At 38.9% G+C, this 23990-nt stretch overlaps 1 protein-coding gene across 1 annotated transcript in view; it reads left to right on the forward strand.

Annotated features, from left to right (window-relative positions):
- Positions 1-4007: 4007 nt before the first annotated feature.
- The window catches only part of STK17A (serine/threonine kinase 17a), a 28393-nt gene continuing 8410 nt past the window's right edge, over positions 4008-23990 (forward strand). Inside the window, exons 1-3 of the mRNA XM_065629180.1 lie at positions 4008-4336; positions 12429-12641; positions 19348-19492. Coding sequence (XP_065485252.1) covers positions 4164-4336; positions 12429-12641; positions 19348-19492 — 531 coding nt within the window. The 5' untranslated portion in view covers positions 4008-4163. The remainder of the gene's footprint in view (positions 4337-12428; positions 12642-19347; positions 19493-23990) is intronic.

Raw genomic sequence — 23990 nt, forward strand, 5'->3', positions numbered from 1 at the left:
AGTGATCTGAGGAGCACCTCAAAGAATGCATGGGGACTCATATGAATTTTTTTCAACTCATAAATTGATGTTATTATAGTAAACTCATGTTATTATAGTAAAACTCATGTTAAATTGAAATTTCTGCAAAATATTAACCTGTGAAAGTAATTGGAAAGGTAACTCTGAGCATAAGTTTATTCATCTGTCCTGGAAATGATAAAATCAAACACTATGAGCAAAAAAAAGAGGCATACATATTATTGCTACATAAGCACCAGTTTATATTAAATTTCTTACAAATACAAAAATAACTCAAAGCTGGCACTAATGATGCCTAGTGCTGCCACTTAGTGGAGCTGTGCTTTCCTTCCTTAAATTGGAAAAGTGGAGATATTTTTTGTTGTAGCTAGTAAGAAATCTCAGTTTGTACAGAAGTGTAGCATGGGACCATTTTTCAGGGGTGCTGAGTACTTGGAGGTCTTGTGTAAGTGGCTTTACTTGATGACCAGAAGCATTTGAGGAATACAGGAGTGAAACACTCCAGGTGAGGAATGTGTACTCTTCCTGCTGCCTCATATGTAAAACAATCACATCAAGACATAAGTAGCTCATCAATGCAAAAAAGATAGCTTCATATGGAATTTAAACAGCCTGCAGAAATTCCAGCCACAGAAGATCATGTTTTTCTGTCATAATGGAAGTTGAAAGGATGAATTTAGCACCTGAAAAACAACCTTAAATTATGTATATGTGCTGAGCTACGGATGGTTAGATTTCATATTTCTGTTATAAATGGACCATGATGATGATATAGGTAGGGTAACTCTTCCATCATGTACAAGTTGCCTGAATATATTCATACTGGGAAGAGCCATGTCCTGTGAAGATCAAGCTAGAGTCACACTGATAGAACTCAGCAAAGCTAATAGCCCTATGCAGCGCATTTGATCCACCTCTTCAGGGAAGAACTGAAATTGCTCTTTCACTCCGATGCATGCGGGCATAAATCGAAAAGGACATTCTTTTAAACAAAGTACCTGTGCTGGTGTCTTCCACCTCACCTCCCACTTCATAGCTTACAGGCCAAACACAGTTCATGAGAATGAATTCCTTGAAGGCTACTGGCAGGAAAGAAAAAAAAATGCAATGTAAAACAGTTAACGTTATCTGTACAAGCAGAAGTCAATATTTGTTTGCCATCTGAGTGCAACTGAGCATATAACAACAGAAAAAAAAGCTTTTTTTTTTTTTCAGTAGGTAGCATATGAGAGTAACCACCAAAACATTTGTTAGCTTATCTCTGAATAAATCAAGCTTTGTTCATATCTGCGTATGTTTCTCCCTGTGTGGGTTGCAGTATTTAAGGCTACCTGTGGTGTTTTGATATACAAGTGAGTTATAAAGCTTATGTTTATTCTTTCTACAGGGAAAAATTAAACTAATACAGCATATATCAGGTCCATAATATTCTGGTACGACTGGGCAAAGCATAGTCTGTGCTATGGCTAGCACATAGAAAATTGTGAGAAAAGATTTTATTTTGGTCAGTTTTCAAGACAGTAAAGCACAATTTTTCTTTTTGTCATTGCCTTCCTATTCTGTGCCTAATTCTTTTAAAGAATGGAACAAATCCATCTTCCTGTTGTATTAAGACACTGCTCGTTGTCTTTGGTAGTTTCATGTTATGGAAGAAAAATAGTTAAACTTACATACTGTAAGGAATGAAAGTTCCTCCAGATAGGAGGAAGCAATATACTTGAAACTCTCCATAAGTTACAAATATATCTTAAATTCTTCTGAATAAAATAACTGCATGTGGGAAAAAAATGTAAGGCAAACAGAACCAATTGCTAGATTTTTAAAGGCATTTAATAATCTAAAACTTATAATTATTTAAAATATGAACAGAGAACCTTAAAAGCCCTGAAGTATTTTGAGGAAAGTCTGTTCATATTCCAGAATCAGTAATTGCACTCTTTTTCATCCTTTTTTGCAGGTTCCTGCCCCAGGAAAATGTGATTTTGAAAGTAAATAAAGAAGTAGAAAATATAATAAGAATTAAGTATCCAAACCCTCATTTAGGATTAACATACTTATAAGACATGATCTGTTTTTCAGGAAACAATCTTTTCTCCATAGTAAATGCCTCTGATACCTACTTTCAGATGTAACAATTTCTCAACCCTTGTTTAATCCGAGTTTTATTGTTCAGCGGTAAGTCTGTCCCTGCTACAGCACAAACAATGCTCTCATTGGGAAGCACATTGATATTGTAGGTCTTGAACCATCCATTACTCTCTATACTGGTTCTGGAGTTTATTGCTAAACTATTTATTTCTGCAAATTGGGTGAATGAGGGAATTCCAGCAAAATGCCTCATCAGCAATTGTACTCCCATCCCTGATCAATGACTGGAGTTTGGGCTGAATCCCTTCCTGTTTGTTGGCCTGTTTCCTCGTTAGTCTCATCTCCACTGTGCTCTGGATATTGGCGGGCAGCAGCAAACACATTCTGTGACCTTAATGGAGACAAATGCCAAAGCGCTGCCCTGATAAATGGCTGAATAAGTCTCTTGAACGTGTACATTAAGTAAGCCGGCCGGTGAAGAGCTTGTGAAGTGAGAGGAGTACAGCCATTTCTCAATCCATGAGACAATTTCCACCAGCCCAGACAAACGGGTGTCTGGGAGGCAGTTCCTACACACCTCATGCAAACACTGGGAGCTCAGGCATGCATGGAGGAGAGGAGCCAAGTACGCCCCAGCCGTGGAAAAGGCTTAATTGGAGCTTGTGCCGCAGATACCACAGAGGCCAGGATTTCATCAGGTGGGCTCAGGGGTGCTTGACCCCTTCAGATACGACACTGCCCCTTTAGTCCTCGCCTTCCCTTAGCCTTGCCGCTCAGCGTCCCCATGGGGCCTGGGGGCTGTTTCTGCACAAGGGCATGCCCATCACGTCCAGCCCTTGTGGTTTCTACCTCAGGCTTTGCCCTTCTGCCCTACCACTCCCTCAGGCCGCACCTGAGCACCCACGAAATCAGTTCCTGGGTCACACAGATGTGAAGTCCTAACGGCGGTGCCAGGTGAGCCAACAACAGGATCACAGAATGGCTGGGGTTGATAGGGTAAAGAAGTTTCTCCTCATATTCAGATGGAACCTCCTATGCTTCAGTCTGTGCCCGTTGCCCCTCGCAGAATCACAGAATGTCAGGGATTGGAAGGGACCTCGAAAGACCATCCAGTCCAATCCCCCTGCCGGAGCAGGAACACCCAGATGAGGTTACACAGGAAGGTGTCCAGGCGGGTTTCGAATGTCTCCAGAGAAGGAGACTCCGCAACCTCCCTGGGCAGCCTGTTCCAGTGTTCCGTCACCCTCACTGAGAAAAAGTTTCTTCTCAAATTTAAGTGGAAACTCCTGTGTTTCAGTTTGCACCCATTGCCCCTTGTCCTATCATTGGTTGTCACCGAGAAGAGCCTGGCTCCATCCTCGTGACACCCACCCTTTATATATTTATAAACATTAATGAGGTCACCCCTCAGTCTCCTCTCCCCCAAGCTAAAGAGCCCCAGCTCCCTCAGCCTTTCCTCATAAGGGAGATGCTCCACTCCCTTCATCATCTTCGTTGCCCTGCGCTGGACTCTCTCCAGCAGTTCCCTGTCCTTCTTGAACTGAGGGGCCCAGAACTGGACACAATATTCCAGATGAGGTCTCACCCTGTCGTTGGGCACCACCGAAAAGAGTCTGGTCCCATCCTCTTGACACCCACAACACGTCACTCAGCTTTAATGACTATTTAAATCTCGCCACTTGGCGGGAGGGTCCGCGGGCCACCGCGCCCGCCACCCGCCCCTCCCGTCACTGCCCTCCCTCCCCGCTCCCCAGGGCCGCCGGCAGGTGGCGCTGCCCAACCGTCCCTCCCGGCACCGCGCGGCGCCCCGCCCCTCGCTCCCCCGCCCCGCCCCCCTGCCACCAAGGTGAGGCGTTAAAGGGCGGGGCCCCGCGGCCCAGCCCCGCCCCCTCCGTCCCCTCGGCGCGGCGCGTGCTGCACGCCGCCCTCCTCCAGCAGCGGCAGCGGCCGCGAGCGCACCCGCCGCCTGAGGGGAGCCCGGCCCGGCGGGGAGGCAGACCTGAGCGGGGAAGGGAGGAGGAGGCGCCCCCTCCTTGAGGGAGAAGCCCCGCGCTATGAGCCCCGAGGAGAAGCCGCCACCCGGCCGCTCCCGCGGCGACCGGCCGCCGCAGCCCGCTCCCGGCCGAGGCCGGCGGCGCGGCGGCTTCCTGACGGAGATCCGCACGCCCATCCGCACCGAGCCCTTCCAGGAGCGCTACAGCCTCAGCCCCGGCAGGGAGCTCGGCAGGTGAGCGCGCCGCGCCGCGGGAGGCGCAGCAGCCGGGGGCGGCTGGCGCTGCCGGCCCGTCCCCGGGATGCGGGGGCGGCGGGAGGGAGGGGGGAGTTGTCCCGTGTCCCCCCGCGGCCACCCCGCCGGCTCCGCTCGCCCGAAGCGCCGGGCGCAAGGCGTGTGCCCGCGGCGGAGCCTGGGAGGCTGAGAACACAGTCGGTGCCTTCGCTCTGCTCCGCGTCTCCGCCCTCGCTGCCGGGCGCTCGCCAGGCGCTGTCACCTGCTGCCGCTTCCCCTGCTGCCCTGTGTGGGCAGAACTGGGTGACAGCGGGAGGGGGGAGCGAGGGGCTCGCTGCCCTGTTTGCTGGTCTCGCCCTGCTGGGGGTCAGCCCCGGGGACGTGCCCATCGCACTGGCCGGGTGGTGTTTGGCTTGGCTGGAAGGGCTGCTGGGAGGCAGCTGCACCCCAGCTGCTGGCCGCAGCTGCTTGTCCCTCCGTCTGGCCAACAAGTCATCCTCAGCCTTGTGAAGCCGGCTGGAGAGAGACTGTGCTCTTCCTCGGGAGCCAGTGTGGAGTAGAGAGTATTGCTCTGGATTTCCTTTGGAGATAGAAACCTGCCCCCCCTCCCTTTTTTTTTTTCCTTCGTTGATCTTTGTAAGCTTTGACATGGGGAAAAACAAGCCTAGAAAAGACTAGTTTGTGGTAGCATATGCTTGAGAATCATGGTGGAACTTTTGAAAATATTAAAAAGCTGGTTAAAAAAAGTGTTTGAAAGTCACTGCACAGATAATGTTTAACTGATGTATAATTTCAACACCTGACTGATAGCAAGCAGGGTTTGAGGCAGAAAGTCTCATTAAAAGGTTTTTGCATCTTGGGAACTACATATGTGGAATTTCAGCACCACTAAACCAGTATTTTTGTCTGAAATTGTCACTTATTAAAAGAATTATAGTATTCTTACTGACAATCACATGTTCTTTATCTAAAGAGTATTCAGATAAAGAAGATTAGATGAAATGCTATAGGATATATGGCAAGATACACTCCTTGGTGCATGTTCTTTTCCAAGTTATGCTAGCTGTGTAGCTCAGCTTATACAGCAGCACAAACAACTCCTTTGGAGCTAAAGAGGAGTTTCAAAACAAATGTAGCTTCTTTAAGTACCTCTAACAAATTTTTAGGTTGCGTAGGTGTCCGCTTAATGCTTAATTAGTACTTCTGGTGTACTATTAGAATAATGCCTGCTTAAACATAGTGGCCTAAAGCATTCACATGGGAAGCAGGTGGGAGAAACATCTCAAAGTGAGAAAGCTTTTTTTTTAACATGATGTGACCACGATGTCCAGGGACTGGAAAGTGAAGCTAACTAAATGCAGACTACAAAACAGTCTAAATTCTAAGCAACAGTGAAGAAGGCATAGGAGCAGTGCAGCACAGGATGTCTTGGTAGCACTACTGTTCAGGGGTTTTTTTTAATTTTAAGATCAGGTGACTTTTCAGAAAATATTTTGCAGTTCTGCCATGGAGTGAGAGCTTCTCTTAGAGCTGCGTGATATTCATTGGCCTAATCAGAAAAGAAACTGGATGAAGCTTCCTTCTGGCACACAAAAGTACAACTGAAGTTATTAGCTTTACACTGTGAACAAGAATTAAGTCCTACAGCAAATCTTAGTCTGTAGTTTAGACGAGTAAATCGCAGTGTGGCTTTTGTGTGGAGTCATTTTTGGTCAGAACTACATTTAAAGATGACCTTTGCATGAAGGTTGTGATTTTGTAACTGTAGTTACGTTAAAATGAGTTAAGTGGCTATTTTGAGGTTTTTTCTTGTTTTTGTGCAACAGTTGCACATATTTTGATTCTTACTACCTTTTTCTTTCCTCAACTTCACAAATGTTTTCCCTGTCTCAGAATATAGAGATGTATATATTTGAATGTATGTGCTTGGGTTTTTTTATTCAATAAGTCTGAGTGGTTACTTTTCATTACCTTTTGATTTATAGAAACAGTAGATACCTCAGCTCAAGTACTCGCATTAAAACTTTTTTTTGCTAGATCGTTGTGACAAAGCATAGGTGGTAAATGGAAAATCTGCCACTTGTAACTGTCTCTGTCATTTTATTGATAACGTATGCTTCGCAGAAATTGTTTCACTTTTAACTGTTCATGAAATGTGTAAGTCTCTGCTTATGCATAGAGTTTATATTTACACAGGACATGAAAAAATGATCACTCAGGTGTGACAGATTTTAGTCTCGGATGAAAAGCAGTCCTTGTGAACAAAACATAGTCTATTTTAATTCTAATTTGGTAGTGGAGTTTGCTAGTGAAGAATGTTTATACACTCTGTATTCGTCCATCCCACTTTCCAGAATTGGGAAAACTATTTAAAAGCTGAATTTTAGATAGAGGTTTTGGGAATAACACCACTTGTATAAATTGAGTTTAAAACTGACAGCAGGGAGATAAAAGAAAGCAGATTTATCACTGTTGCTGAGAGTAAGGCTGCTGCATGGGCTCAGCAGGTTTGTGTGCTCTTTGGCCTCTGATCCAGTCAACTAGTATGTGTATGTTGAATTCACCAGTGCACTTGGGGCCTCTGTCCTCCATTTCCTTGTCACTTGTGTGTGTAGTAGGTGTGAAGAGGGGAGAACATGGGGAAAACATTCAGGTGTTTTAGTTCTAGCAATGCAGGGCAGGCAGGTACTGGGGCTGCTGGTGCCAGTGGCATGTTAGTGGTGGAAGTCCCAGGGAAGTATTGCTGAAAGTTGTAGATGAGCCTGAGAGGAACCTTGTCACAATGTCACCAGAGGGACTTGGGTGCAAAGCCATAGGAAATCAGGCTTCATTAGTTCTGCTCATGGGGGAAAAAACTGCTTTGGGACTGAAAAGCTTATGTGCTTCAAAAGGCCGCTGCCTCGTTCAGTAGCTGAACAGGCATTTGCAAGTCTATAGAAATAGAGCTGCTAGGAAAACCAGGTTAATGTAGGAAAAATACCCAAAACTTGGTTATAATGGCTACTCTGGAAATGAAATTATTGTAAGTTGCTTAAGATGACATGGAAGTGGCAGGTTTTTTAATGAAATGTGTTAATAAATGAAACTTTGGGCTAGTCTTCACAGCCTTATTAATTTTACTGTCCTAAAATTAGAATGTTCTCACACAGATCTTCATCTGCCTGATGTTTAAAATCAAACTTACCTCTGATGGGTGTTTTAAAGGTGCCACTTCTCATCAACTCACTCAGACTTAAGTGTTTTCAGATGGCGCTAGCTTGAGTCAGGTTAGTTTGAAGTAGTGTGACCTTCGCAGAGGACAAGGCACCAATTGCTTAACTCTTCTTCCCCTTGCCATCTATGCTTAAGCCATAATCGTGCTGTAAAATGGGGAACAATATATTTTGTGTTACCTAGAGCTTCTCTAAAGAATCTAGTATAATTGTATTTAGTTGCTTTGCTCTTTTTCCTCAACGAAAAATTTCTAACTAATTGCACACAAAATATTACTAGACAGTTACTACTTCAGCTCATTGGAGTATTGCACTCTTTTTAAATATAAAACAAACTATGTATATATTGGAAATCATCATTTGTGTACAGAAAATAATGTTCCTGATGCTAGAGCTGGGTTGGAAGAAGGTGTAAATGACTGGCCTTGCTTTCTTCTCACTTGATGGTAACAGTCACCTTAAGTGATTTCTCTAAAATAAGCAATCTTTTGCTAGCAAAATGTATGCAGCACATACATGTAAATGTATGTCAAGTGCAATTCAGTTGATGCTCATCATTCTCAGTTTCTTATTAAAGCAGACAAGCTCATTCTCCACCAGAGCTAAGAATAACAAGTATTTTAATAATTTTAGGAGACTGAACAGAATAAGGAAATATTCTTTGTTTCTAGCTTGTGACCTGGTTGTAGTTTCATGTGCAGATAACCCATGTCTTGAATTTTTTTCCACAAACTCTGGCATGGCCTTGCTTATTTCTCGGGCAGCTTTCATTAACGTGCATCTTAGAGGCCCATGACATTTGTACAATCTTGTGCATCAGTAGGAATGTATATGCTGTCACTTCCGTCCTCAGCTGCTCTCTGCAGTAGCACTGCTGGGGTGAAACAGTTGTGGAACTAAGTGAAAGTGGAAAAGAGGTAAAAATGAAGAGTTGCAAGTAGCTGATTCCACTATTTGAGAATAAATTTATGCAAGTAAATTATTTATGAACATCAGAAATTGAATCCCCACACCTTGCTGTTTGAAAATCAGAAATTTGGGGGAGGTGGGGAATCTGACTTCAGAAAAAATGTTTGATGTGAGTTATGTAATAAATTGCATATTGTTTTGTGGGTCTCAGAAAAGTTTTCTGAACTTTATGAAAAGTAAATATCCTCACAGGAGTTGCTGTTATTCCTGCATTTGTCACAGTGACAGAGTTTTATCGGTCACTTTAAAAATAATTATCAAAGTAAGGTTAGTTCTCTGTTCTTCTGAGCTTATGACAACAAAAATTAACTGGTGTGGCATAAATGTTCCTGCTTATCTGATTTGACATTTGATTTGTGATTTGAGGCTTTTGCTTTAAGCCATAATGTATGCCAGATAAAACAATGCTAATTCTGTTTGTGATCTGAAAAGATGACATTGAGCTGCTTTGAAATCAGATATGATTTATCTTAAATCATAATTCCTGAATGAGACTCTTGTGAGGACTGAACTACTTCTACTGTCCTATTCATGTCTCCCTTCAAAGAATTTTTATTTGCGTTTGGATGACTGATAGTCAGTTTTTAACTTTGGAAATGCACATTCAGTATTTTCTCTCAGTATTGCTCTTCATTCAATGCAGTGTTCTCCCTGCTGGCTTTTCTCAATATAGCTAAACAAGCAGTGCTCTGATCTAATACTATTTTCACTATTTTATAGGAATTTTTTTTTTAAGGAATTCTGAAAAGCAGGATTTTAAGAAAAGCAAAGATGAAGCCTGTGCCATGTGAACTTTAAGGGAAAGCTTGTTTCCATCTGTTTTGTCTACTATTCTATCTCTATCAAAAATAAATTCTCTACAAATAATTCTCTACAAATTTATCTTAACCATACAGTGGGTGATATCTTTGGATCTCTCAAGTTGTCTCAGGCACAAATCTAGATTGCTGCACAGTAATTAGTTCTATTGGCTATAAACATCAGGTTTGTCAAGTTTGATCTTTTGAGGGGATTGTATTCAGAAAAGATGAGTTCTACAGTCTATAGTTATAACAGCTCTAATTATAGGTATAACCATAAAGGATCTGGGCAGGATTCTTGGTCTTAAACAACTGAGAATTAGTATTTGTCAGTTGTCTGAACTCCCGTGTAACCTGTCCTTTTAATTACGTCACCCGTCAGGCTTCTGGCCAGCTCAGCTAAACAGGACATGCGTGGCCACACACAGTGGTGGCTCTTGCTGTTTCTTCCTGCCTGGTGAATACTGTTTTATTTCCACAGTGACTAATGTGCAATGAATTGGCAACATTGCTACTCATTAGGCTAATTAGCATGCTTCCAGATGGGTTTGTATGCAATGTAAAGCAAGGCCATGCTTCTTGAAAGCTGTATTCTAGAGATTTCAAACTTTTCTAAACTGCTTTCTCTAAGTCCTTCACTGGTGCTGGAATTAAAAGCTTTTGACTCTGCGCTAAGACAACATTGAACCGTAAGGAAACAGTCCATTCAGAGACTATTTAAGAAAAAATAGACAAGGCTGAACCCAGAGGTCTGGGTTTTTGGTAATAAAGGCTTAGTATCTACCAGGCAGTAAAAAAATTTGCTGTTAAAGAGCTTATCTGTTAGTCTCTCAGTTATCTGTTGGGTTTTTTCTTATCAGCGTAATCAATAGTGGTTTGGTTTGGTTTTTTTGTTGTTTGTTTGCTTGTTTTTCCTGTGCTGTTTTTGGTGCTAAAAATTTCAGCAAGGATTTTAACGCTTTTGATCAATTTATACCTTTATATTGTACACAGATTGTACAGATGCATGTCTTCATTTGGAGCAACTTAAAATCCTTTTCGCTGCCCACATGAGGAAGGTTGCTCTCTGTTGTGGTTAAGATTGCAATACTGGAGGGCCGTTTATACTTGTAGCTACCAACACTAATGTCACAAGCTTCCTAGAAATCTACCTAAAAGAAACACTGTCTTTGCAATATTTTGGGGATCGAGAGCACATTCCAATGTTTCCTGATGAGCTGTCTGTACTGTCTGTGTTTGTTATTTCTTCCAACGTGGTTTTTGACAGATGTGTACCAGGCTTCTAGCAGGTTGTTAGCCTTTAGGTGTCTGTTCCTCCTGTGGTGTTCTGTGGTAACTCTATATCGATGAACACATTTCATAGTGATCTTCTGACCACACCATCATAGTGCTACAAAATCCTATAGTTTTGCAAATGGTTAATATTATAATACTGTCCTAATGTATATATTAGTAATTAAGAACTTTATTCCAAAACACAGGATTCAAGACATTGAAAGCATATTCTTACTGTTTGTCTGCCTTCACAGCCATCTGGGCTGTGCTCTGATCTAGTCTTTATACCTATTGTGCTGTAGATAATTTGTGCTTATGCGAAATATTATTCCTAGAGGAAAACTGTGGCTATATCAGCGGTTACAAGTCAGATTATTTTGGTGAGATTGCCTAGCGAATACCCACTTTGTGGGATTGTATTTGACTTCATTCATTTAGACTGGGTAATTTTGAAACAAATGCGTATTTTAAGTAAGCTGACCACAGCCTCTTTTAGCAGTTACATTTCATGGATAGCAGTCTGCCAATAGGTTAGGAGCTGTGAGAGGGAAAACTTTGACATGAGCTGAATTGTTAAATCCGTGAACCGCAGCTTGGAGGTAGGAGAGGCAAAGCTCATGTAACTGTATTCCAAACCAGATGAGGACTATCATTTGTGTTTCAACAACCCTTCAATCAGTTAAATAAAGAATCAAAATAAAGCCCCTCAAGCAATTCCTGCAGCTTTATAAGAACTTTTTTGCCTATAAATAAAAAAGATAGATTTGTTGAACATTATACATGTATGGTAATAACTAAAAAAAGATTGCTGTACCTTAAAGTATGAGAATTCGTCATTGCATTAGATTACAGATTAATAGACCTTTTTGGTTTAAAAATTCATACTGTATGAACAAAACTTAGTGGAGCAGGTGGCGTGGAACTCTACTGCAAGGAAGTTAGAGCAGACACTTCAGTCCAAAATGCTGTGGGGAATCTTCTGACGTAAGTGCTGCAGCGTGGTTTTAGCCAGCCTGCTGGCTTCCTGTAACTCATTGGTTATGTGTTGTGTCAGAGATGGAGATGACGCTCATTAATGTGGGTTTAGCACTATGCTCAGTTCTGCTCAGTGCGTGTCTGTGTTCATGTTATCGTTGTTGCAAAAATTTTGTTAGGAAGCTTTATGCTGGCCAAGGTGCTTAATAAAAAAAAAAAATCCGTGTTCCTTCCTTACACAGTGAGACTAAGAATAAGGAATTTTGAGAACTGTTAAATAGTCAAAGAACTGACTCATCATTTGAGACACATCATGGTGAAAATAAAATGCTATCTTTGAAAATATAGAGCAGAGTCTGGATATTATATAGCAAATGGAGCAGGATTCTGAGCAGTTATTCAATAAGAGTGATGGTTGCTGTAGCCTTGAATATGGTGGGATACTTTAGAAAACTAACTGGGTTATTGTGATGTAGACATAGAAAGTAGAAAATGGCTATTCGTACACTTTGGTTTTGCCAGCTTTTTAATGAAAGTTTTGAGGGTAACATAATTTTATGAACTAGCACAGATTGTTTATTCTGTATTTTCAAAATCCCGGTTCCTTGAATTGATAGGTTTTTTAATTCCCTATTTTCCATGGAGATTAAATTGCATTCTGAGGTGTGGTGTTCCTAACTTTTAAGTGTAGGGATTACCACTCAGGAAGGCATCTTTCTAAATTTAGAACATATTTTAAATGTATCCATTAACAGTGATTGAGTTCAGGTTTCCTGAAATGTTAATTTATAAGGGTGATAGTAAAGTTGTCATTAAGAGACTTAATTTTAATTTTAACTTTAAATTCTTCTTCAATTTCAGGGGAAAGTTTGCAGTGGTGAGGAAATGTATCCAGAAAGACACTGAAAGAGAGTTTGCAGCAAAATTCATGAGAAAAAGAAGAAAGGGCCAAGACTGTCGGATGGAAATAATCCATGAAATTGCAGTCCTTGAGCTGGCACAATGCAACCTTTGGGTCATTAACTTGCATGAAGTTTATGAAACTGCAACAGAGATGATTTTAGTCCTGGAATAGTAAGTACTACTAATGAGTCCTGAATAACATTCTGCAGTATTTGCTTAAAACTAATAATGTAAAAATGCTGTGTGTCAGTATGAATAATGTGAAAATATCGTATTGCTTGCCTGTTACACTTGCATGAGTTCAAAAAGAATCGCTAAGAAAATCAGTATTACAAGAAATTATATGCAGTCTCATAACTACTGCAGGTTATAATAATTTTTTCCAATTATGTAGTATCTTTCAAAGCTGAACTATAAATTGTGTACTTAAAAAAATCTTAAGTGAAGTATGACCTGTGTACACTTGTATAAGAGGAAGAGGAAAGCAATGAGCATCTGTTCAAAAAGTGAAGTTTATTTCACTGACTGTGACAAAACAGGGTGAAATCTGTTTGTTTGGTTTTTACCACTTTTGGAAAAGGTATTGAAGCAACCTCATTGTTAGAAAGAAACTACCAAAATCCCCTATGACCTACAATGAAAAGCTCTCTAAATCATTATCTTTTTGGCGAAGAAAGAGGAAGAGGATTCAGACCTAGAATAGTTGATTTCAAATGACGTTTAACTTGACTCTTCATTTGTCTGTTTTTTCCTCCTTGAGTTTGCTCAGGTGGGTGTCTCTGCAGCTGTTGTGATTGTTCATCTAATAATATGCCAATGGCTTATGTTTGACATGTAGGTGTCAAGAAGCAGCCAAATGGTTGTTGCCACTGAACTCTGTTAAGATTCTGTTCAAGCTTTATGGATTTTAAATAATGAGGAGAGGAACAGGGAGGCTCGAGAGTTCAGAAGTTACTTAACCTGTCTGTGAAGATAAATCTAGTTTGTACAGCTCTTTTCTTGCTTGATAACAAAAAGAAATAGTGAGAAATCTCGTGTCCCAATCTGATCTTGTTTAGAGATGAAAAGAAGCTGTATCTCTAATGTTTAGTGAAATGGAATCAGAGTGTGTCTGCTAAGGCAAACTTCCTTCCAGAGTACATTTTTTTTCAACTTGATTGTGCCCTTATGGAATTCATGATTTAGGGGATATTCAAGTATCTGTTATAATGCAAAGGTGTAACATAGGTTCTAGAGTTTTAACTGCTGCTATTGGAGACTCAGAAATACATGCTTTAAACCCTAGCAGCACAGATCTAACTAGAATACAGTTTAAATTTGTGAATCCTGTAAGGATATGACATGAGCAGTAGAATCAAAAGCTTGATATCAGCAATGGATTTTGTGCTAATTTTAATACAAAATTGCTAGTTTTCTTTTAGAACTCAAATCTCTTAAAATTGCAAAACATTTTAAATCCAAAGTATTAACTAGTTTGTTCAATAGTCACCAGGTTGTCTACTAATTAGCAACATTTTGGTTTTTATATGCATCAGTCATACCTTGTTTCAGATAAATAGCTGTGTGTTAAGTTGTAAATTACAAAAAGTCATTCCCTGACTCCAGCCAGTATGTCTGGATGCTTCTTTAATGTCAGCATGTTCCAGAGACATGTCGCAACAAAACAGGTATGAAGGTTAGTAAATTTCTGACATTCTGTACGCAGAGGATTAAAGGTCATATCTAGACTGTAAGCTTCTCCAGGACATTTCAGTTTCTATTAAGCTTGATGGTCTGTGTGGTAGATGCTTTATCTTGGGAAGGAGAATAACAAATACTTAATTGTTGGCTACTAACTTTATCTGCTAAGGTTTTGAAGTTTCTTGTCTTGATGTTGAATCTGTCGTAAGGGGTGAGGGGGACACCTGGTGCTTTGCCTTCATGAAGAGAAATATTAATGTTACATGGAGGGTTGTCTTTCAAGCACTATCAACTTTTGACAGAAAACAAACTTAAAATTGGCCACTAACTGTTGATATTAAGTGCTGAGGAATGGGAAGCAATGAGGCATTACAGTGTTGGCTTCAGCTGGAGGGTTGCAAATTGGTGGTGGTTGGCCTCCACCCTTACAACAGTCTCTGACTTATGTTTGTTGGCACAAGACCTGAAGCAGAGGATTTAAGTAGGGATTGAAGGGGTAAGTAAGTCTGAAGGGGTAGTATGTAAAGCCTGGAGTTGATCTGTGGGTCAGTCATGTTTCTATATATCAGTGAAAACTAAAGGAATGAAAAAGAAATCTGGACTTTTACTGAAAAAGGTAGCAATACAGTCTGGGAAAGCTGACACATCAGATAGGAAAAAAGCAAAGTTGATAACTTGCAGGCTAAATATTTGTATGCAACCTACCTGGCTTTTTTCAGTTTCTTTTGCAAGAAAGAGCAACAGAGCATCTGATGCTTTAGAACTGGTGGTTTTTTATAAGTGTCACCATATGTTTATACATCTATGGAAGGGATAGATGGTATTAGTGGGTTGAATATTACAGAAACCTGTATGTGTAGCTTCAGAGTCTAAGCCATTAAGTATTCTTTTGTAAAGAGCTTCTTAACTGAGTAATTACCTGCCAGGGTCTTATGTAGATGTAGTAGATTTTTGTTATATTTTCAAAAAAAAGAAAAAAGTTGTCTTTATCATCTGGAAGACATAGGGATTATTTGATGATGCCAGATGAATTGTTTTTTTAACCTATAGTTGTTCAGACCTGGATAATGTTACTACTTATGTTGTCTTGAATATTACTTATCCTACTCACTGGAAGTGCAATTGGTTAGAGTCTGCTGTCATTTAGCATAGTGTTCAATAGATAAACCTTGAAGTAAAACCACTGTAATCAGAAATAACTGCTGCTCCAGTGTTTGCATGGTGTCTATTAGAGCAATTAACAAACTGTTCTAAGTGGCAGTCTCAAATCAAGACGGAAGCTCTTCAAAAAGGTTTAGGGGAAAACTACTCATATGTGTTAGTTGCCTTCTGTTTGTGTTTCAGTTCTTGGGCTGCCATATTGGAAAGGTTAAGGCAAAAAAAAAAAAAAGGTATATTTGTCTGAGAACCAAGAACTTAAAAAAGAACAGTATCTACAACTTAATGCATTTGGATTCTTATCTTCCCATATGTCCTCTCATCAGATACAGGTGTACAGTTTTCTCAGGCTATGTGGACATTGGTATGTCATGGTAGCCTTACACTGGAAAAATTCTCAGTAAATTCATTTGCTTGTTTACTATCCAATGGTGTGCCGAGCCAAGGAAAGGAGGGTGCGACTCTCGGCAGTAGCGAACGTGAACCTTTGCTGATAGTGTTACAACCACCTTGGTATGATCTTCTTGTAATATAAGCTCTGTGTACAGAAAGCAGATGGGTTTCCATTTATCTTCCAAAGACAATGCTTTCAAGAAAGGCTTTTGACAGACCATAACATTTAGGAAGTAAATTTTTGACCCTTGCAGACTGTATATGCTCTCACTCAGCATTTGAAATCAAGTGTAGTCTAGGAAGTTGGTATCTACGTATCTGTACTCTGAGGATTTGTACTTCTGAGTCTTTCAGAGGACTATCTTAATGTCTGATCCATTAAAGCTGAGGGAATGTTTAATTTTTTCAGATGCACTGAAATAGGTTTTTTTCAATATTTTTCTAATGATATGATAAGTGACTCTGCGGGTGTATTTTAAGTGCCCTTGAGAAAAGTAGGACGCTGAATTCTGTACAGTGCTTTGTTAAGCTGTTTGAAGGAAGACAAGCAGTCACCATTGAATTTAAAGTCAACATAACCGTAACCAAGATTAATGCTCCAGCCTTCCAAATGACTTAGCTCATTTATGCTGATAAGCAGTAATAGAATGTTAGCATGCTTTTTGTTAATGAAGAGCAGTTGGATTTCACTTGAAACTATAAAGAAGTTAATAGCTGAGGGAGTGTGTACTGGAGAAATAATGCCTTCTAAGTAACACTGGATTTCAAGATGTTGTGCTCTTAAATATTTCCTTATTTTTTATTCAGATTAAGATGGCTTGTTTTCCTAAAGACTTTCTTGTCCTAAGGACAATTCTTTGCTTTTATCCTATAGGAACATTTTCTATGGAGATGGGTGGGAGTGCCCAGTGGTTTGCAAAGTTATTTCATAATGACTGTTAGAAAAGCTACAGCTTAATAGAAAATGTGTTCCTAGAGGAAAAATGTGTAAATGTTGTGAACACCAGAGAACTCTTGGTCTGCATGTGTACAGAAATCACAGCAATGAGATGCACGTGGTACTTTCCTAGCAGGTATCAAAACCCTTCTGTGTTTTGATTGAAGTGTGTTTTTTCCCTGAACTCCAGCTAGGCAATACAAAATAACTGAGTTGAAAGTATTGTTAAGGAGCTTGGCAGAATTTGGCATAGATGTGCGGGAGAATCTTTTTAGAGTTCATTTTGATGTTGTACTTCCAACCACTTGTGACTGGGTTGGCTCACAGCTAAGCTGGCTGTTGTGCTTAAGCCAATCAGTTAAGCTCACTCCACAGCAACAATACATGAAACAGTCTTGCAGGAACAAATTTCACCATGTTCTTGTAAAGGGTCACTAGTTACTTGTTCGAATGGGGTAATTTTTTGATGAAATGAATTGTCTGGAAAAAGATGTTCTAATTAGCAAAGTTGATTGAAAAATGAAACATTGCATGTGAAACCACCTTTCCATGTGAAACTTTAAGGATAATATTAAAATCCTCTGTAGCTTACATTTTAGCTTGATGTCTACTTCCATGTTAATATGTTTATTAGTGTCACTTAATTGTAACAGATGTCTGCCAAATAGACATATAACAAACAGGGCTTTATAAGGCCCTCCTGATTTTTTTTTTCAGCAGAGTCTATTAAAAATGCAGTGTGATCCCTGGTTGACAACAGCAATTTTGTTGAAATAAATTCTATTTCACATAGAATTAAATAGCGGAAGTACTGTTTCACTTATTTTAAGTGGCTGAACAATACCAGAAAAATCCCAGGGTTGTTACTGTAAAACATATTATGTTAGTAATTTTGGTAGTAGATATTATCACTGCATTTACATTATAATTTACTGCTACAAGGCATTAAATCATTCTTCAAGTAACATATTATGGAATTCTTAAAGGAGAAAGTTTAATTTATTGATTACAGTTGATGTTTTTTTATCCTTATCTTGAAGATCCAAATGATGTTGCTTTTGAGAAGAATTTATTTTAAAATTTATTTTATTTTCAAATACTAGAATACATCTGTTCAAAGCTGAAATATTAACCTTTTCCTTGAATTAAATAAAAATATACTGATGAAAGATGTGATAAAGTGTCAGGCATATGCAATTCTTCTAGAGGAATTAAAGCATTAATACTGCTTTGATGGAAATTCATTCTGAGTTCTATCATCTTTGATACAGGATGAAGAAAAATAATTATTTCATGGACTTTTCTTTTTTAAAAGACAGTCTTAGTTTCATAAATCAAATTGCATTTCTGTACCAGTATGCCAGCATATAGAACAGAAAAAGACATAACCCTCTTTTAAATTCTTTTTGCTTGTAAAACAGTCCACAGGAATAATTTTAAATAATGAGAATATCTAGGAAGGAAAAAAATTTTTATCAACCATGATGCATTTTCAGGTACTATGACTGTAGCGGTAAAGTTAGTATTGCCAAAATGAAAAATTGAATGTATTTGTGTTCTTTTTCTGTGGGTATGTAATCCAAATGCACCATTTTTATAGAACTCTCATTTGTTGTTACATCCTTGTTGAATACTACTCTGTCTTCTGGATTGCCTAGGTAATATAATTTATTAGAAAAGAGCAAGCAAAGGCAGAATAGATGGCTGTGCATCAATAAAGATTAACGCTTGTGCAAAGTCAGGTTTGGCTTGTCACAGTTTGAGGTAACTGGAGAAGATCCTGTCCTCAGGGGTTTCACATCTTTCACTAAGGGCTGATTATAGAATTTCATGCAGAACAAAGTGTGTATATGTTGATTTCATTTATACTTTGCTAAGTAGTAATTCAACAATCCATATGCAAAATGGTTCCGTTCTAATGCCCATTCTTGTTTTAACATGGAGCCTCTGCTATGCTCATTTTCCTTTTGATGCTACATGGTTATGTTTTAAAACAATTTTTGTTATCTAGAGTCACTCCTATATGGAGACGGTATTGCATGCGGCTTCAGAGTACTTTAAAACATTCATTCATCTGTAGTTTGGGGTTTTTTTTTTGTTGTTGTTACTTTGTTATTTATTTAAATTATACAAACAAAAGATAAGGAAGCAAGCTAAGAGCTAAAATTTTCGTAACTATTTTTAGATGAAGGCCATTTGGAAACTGAATGCATCCCTGTGTACCAGAGACCTCACAAACAAACTGTAAACTTTACATTTAAAATTTTGAGCAGGCACAAAGTGTTTTGAGGAGGATTGGGGGTGGTGCTGTTTTGCTTTGCATTTACAAAGGCTCACCTTGGCCAAATTTCCAGGTGGTTTCATAGAAATGGTAAAAGGCACATCTTTTGCGCAAACACTGCCCTCAAACAAATGTGGCATTCATCTTAAAGCATAGTCAGTAGTGTTTCCAAAAGAGTTCCAAAAATTTCTGTAGTACTCATATTCCCTAACCTAACTGCCTAATGACTCATCTTTGCTTCTCTCCAAAGCCACAACACTGCAGAGGCCTTCCTAGTGAAAGCTTGCCAAATGTTGAATAACTGAAAGTATCACTATTGAATGCTACCGCCTGCTGATCTTGCTTATGCTGAATAAAATAGTGTGAGTAGAACAAAATGGGTGCTATAACTGAGTCCTTGAAATAATAAAATTCATGTTGTTCCATAGTGCTGCTGGAGGTGAAATCTTTGACCAGTGTGTGGCTGAAAGAGAGGAAGCCTTCAAAGAAAAAGATGTTAAGCGACTTATGAAGCAGATCTTAGAAGGAGTTTCATTCTTGCACAGAAACAATGTGGTTCATCTTGACTTAAAGGTAAGATTGTTGCTGTGTTTTTGTCATTAATTTCTTATCTGGTGACTTCTTGGTCATATGTCATACTAATACTCATTTGTAATTAACACAATTTTTATCTAGTTATTCTTCAAAAGATAAAATTCAACCTTTGAGGGGTTGCAAGCATTTTGGGGAATTTCTGTGATTATGTCAAATATAAACTTTGTTTGATTAAGGAAAATGTAATGAGGTCAAAAATGGATTTGCATTGTCCCTTAAATTGCAAATGAGTACTGTGGGTAAGACTTGGCTCATTTTTAAAGTGCAGTAAAAATGTCTGAGAATTATATGATCATTGAAAAATAGGTTGGTTTTAGTATTGACTTGAGTTTCAATGAAGCAGAAGGATGGCAGAGGCAGTGGTATTATAAAGTATAATGTTTCAGAATTAAGTGTTCATACTGGACTGGAAAACAGTATACTAATTTGTTAAATGTATTTCTAACACTTCAGAGTTTTGGTTTTTTTAATTACTGTAAAAGTTAATTTAAGTGTCTGTCATTTACTACCAAACAGTTGGCCACCGCCCTATTGGTATATCAATTATCATGACTTACTGGAGTAAATCTTTTTCTTGCTCAAAAATAGTTTTGACCCAAAGCAAGAGAGAAATATAGTTGCCATTATACAAATTGCAGAGTATTGTTTATGGTTGTAACACAGATCCAGAAAACTATCATCTCCAATTGGCAGCAAGCTGCAATTAATTTTCTTTAGCTTCCATTTGTACACTCATATGGAAGATGCAATTTTGTCTGATTTTGAGGTTGAACTACTATATTATTACTAAGCAAGGCAGTATGGAAAGTATCTTGCATTAAAATTTTTGAATTCTTTTTTACATGTCCAATTACCATATTTACTAAGTATGTAGTAAGCTGCTACATGTTTCTTCTGTTGCTGAGATCCTTACTTATACTTAATTGCTTTTTGGCAGTAGTACAAAGCTGCCAGTAGATTCCAGTATCAAGCTGTACATATTTAATATATAACCTAGCACATCGTGCACCATTCATCAGCTAAAGCAGATGATGAATAATATTTGCACACAAATACCTCACCTGCCTGGTTTCCCAACCATTCATTCAAATTAGCTCTGGAATCCTTTAAAATTTTCTGTAGTCCATTGATTGTCATACACGTAATATTTTAATAATTGTATTAAAATACTTAATGGAAAATGTTTAGTAAGTGATGTGAGAATAAGTGCTCAGAAGGACTGAAAATGAGCAGTTAGAATTCCTTAAAGTTCCAGTACACTTACATGAGATATTCAGTGTCTGTATTATGGCTGGCCAAAAATATTTCCATTGAATGTCCTTGAAGCAAAGTGTATAAAATTAAAATGTCTTTCATGGACAGTATATATTCATACATGTTTGTAGTTAAAGCTGTGGTGTTCCTGAACACTATCACGTGGGTATCTGTAATCAGAAATATGTTGTGCTTTATTTGACTACAGTACTTGGTGGCAAAAGTAGACTGGAGTGTTGATTACAGCTTGTGGACAGGCAGCTTTTTTGGAGTTCAGAAAAAGCTTACTTAAGAACTCTTTCCAACTGATCAGAAAACTTATGTTATAAAATTGAGCATCTCCAGTTATCAATGAAAGATCCAGCATTGCTTTGCTGGCTTATAAAACTTAATTAGGAGAGCAAATTTTCTCGTGTTGAAGTTTAATATGTTTATGCGTTATTGCAGTGTGCAATGTGTTTTCGAAAAATTGATCTTAATAGGAGTCCTAATTGCAGTGTTATCACTGATCTATGAGACTCTTGCGAAATAAGTTTTAGAAAAGTCTTCAGAATATTGACAAATAAGGATGATAGAAACTATAGGATTAAAAACCATGACTTGAGAAGATTGATTGACCTACGTGCCTTGCAAGACTTTAAAAAAAAAAAAGGCCCATTTTTCAAGGAACTAAAAAATTGAAGTTAGTGCTGGTTTTGGCAGCATTTTTATGGCCTCAAACTGTCTTCTGTTGTGTTCTGTGGCTCACACTGCTTTACCTAGTGCTTACAGCACTATGGAATTTACTAAATACTTGGTTTTGTGGGGTGACATTTAGAAGACTCATGCAAAGTGTACTGCTGGTGAGCAAGGTGTTTGCCAATATCGAAAAGTTTACAAATACATGATAAAATGTTTTGCTTGTGCTATTAGTTTCACATTTGGCTCTCTAAAGGTTTCCCTTTCATTTGTCTGGTACAAATACCTTTGGAAAGGTCCATCCAGTTTCTCTGTGTTGCACCTTCAAAAAAGGCTCTATGCCTGGAAGAATTTAAGTCAAAATGGTTGTCAGTATGTGTTTATCAGCTGCTTGTTGTAGTTCCGTATTACAAATCTAATCAACCAGATCTATGACACTGACAGCTAACTTTAGCTTCTGTCTGTCCACTTAATACGCAAAATTTTTCCTATGAGACTAAACACTGCAGGAAAAAATGAGGTATTTTGATGTGGTTTAGCAGGGTTGCCACCTGATCATTTCTTCCCAAAAGAATGATTCTTCAGAAAGATGGTTGAAAAATAGCTTGTTAATAGCTAAATCCAATCATGTAATCCAGTTTTGACTTGGAGAAAGAGCCAAGATAGTGCTACTGAGTGCAAATTAAGTATCGCTCGACAGTATTGGGTTGACGCTATTTAATTTGCAGGGTGTGCGTGGATTGTAGTCAGGAGTCTTTCATCTCCACTTAATGGTGCATAAAAGCTGCAGAGTAAGGGAAGACTCCTTTCTCTGTGTTTTTGCTGTTTGACTTGATCTTGAATTGGTGTTTGGTAGAAGCTTAAAGTAGTTGGGAGTGGACGAGCATTTTAAAAAGGCGTGGGGGTTGAGGGAGGACTTGCTGCCTCTTGTGTGCAGTGGAGATGGGTAAAGAGCCTTACCTCGCCCTGGCATCTGGGAGAATGCTCCATGCAGCACTCTTCTACAGTATATATTACCCTGGTTATCCAGCAGACAACTTTTCAAGGTGGTGTGTACAGTGAGGACAATGAGCGTAATCACTGTTTGAAATTGTTTTGGGTGTCACTTTACACCAGTGTTCAGAAAGCAGGCTAATGCAATTACAAAAGAAGTAGCCTGTTACAAGAAGGTTACAGTTTAATTTTCTCAGCTGAGTTTTCCAGGGGGGTTAAGGTGGAATGTTTATTACACAGAAGTGTAGTATTTATAGAAGTGTGGTATTCCTGTCTAAAGAACATCTAGGAAACTAAGAAAAGAGTTAAAAATTAAAGTATCATTTTTTCAAGGCAAAAGAACAGTTTAATCTGGAGTTCAAACTTTATAATAATTAGAGCAAAACTACTTAATAGGCAGGTATAGAGTATCCAGGTTCTACAGGACCTATTTTGATTATAGCTTTATTTCTTAATTTGAGACTTGCATTGCTTATTTTGGGGAATAAGGTGTGATGCCAGTCTAATATATGTATTCTTTTAGTGACCATTGCATTTTTTTCCATTTTTACACATGGATGGAGACAACCCAACCCCCAAATGAGCTCTGCTCTTGCATTTCAATCGCTTAAAGATATGGGAGTCCTTTAACTGTTTTTAGGGCTGACTGCTCAGCCTGCTTTAGTATTTTTACATACACTGTAGCTGGGGAATCCCACCTAGTCTGTTTTTCCCATTTCTGCCCATTATTCCTTGGACAATTCCTGTCCTGTCTTGTAGGGATCTGACTTTTCTTTTTGACAGTATCATAAAATTAGATGGCTAACTTAATGTTGCAGGTTGAGGTGAGGCATTGATTAAAAGCATGACCTTTATTATGTGTCCTTAGTCACACCATTCTTGAAAACAACTGAAGTTACAAGAAATGTTAGGACCAAAGGTTCATAGAAGCCTCTAGAATAATGGCAAATTTGCAATGTACGGATTTTGCCATTATATATAGTGCCATTATATAGTGAGTTTACAAGATTCCAAAACCTTCTGGCAATGTAGGTTTGAAGGTTATTTCATTTCACTAAGTATACTTACTGCAAACTGTGATTTGCAGAATAAGTTTCTAGATGAAAACAGATCTTTGTATATATTGCCTTACTTTGGCTTTTGCACTGGAGTTCATAGTGTCAGGATAGCTATGCTCTCTTTATGTGACAGTAGTTTAGTCCAATTTAAGTGAGGTATATTCGCATTGACAAATTATGCTTTTCACTGCTATTAGTCTAACATGATGATACAGGTATAACCAACATCTCAAATTCTTAAAGCACAGGTTTGATTGCTGACAGTATGCCTGGAAAAATAAAACTTTTTTCAATGATCTTTCCAAAGGTACCTTTTTCTGGCTATGCTAACATGACATTGGGCTAGACTCATATGGCCATGTCATGTGGTTTCTCTGCACATACCCATCTTGTAGTAAAGTGCATCCATTCGGATTGCCTGTTTAGGCAGGGATTTCTTTTCTTTTTGTTTTTGTTCAGTGCACAACATAAAAGGATCTAAATTGGAACCTTTA

The sequence above is a fragment of the Caloenas nicobarica genome, chromosome 2 (assembly GCF_036013445.1).
Source record: "Caloenas nicobarica isolate bCalNic1 chromosome 2, bCalNic1.hap1, whole genome shotgun sequence".
Lineage (NCBI taxonomy): Eukaryota > Metazoa > Chordata > Aves > Columbiformes > Columbidae > Caloenas > Caloenas nicobarica.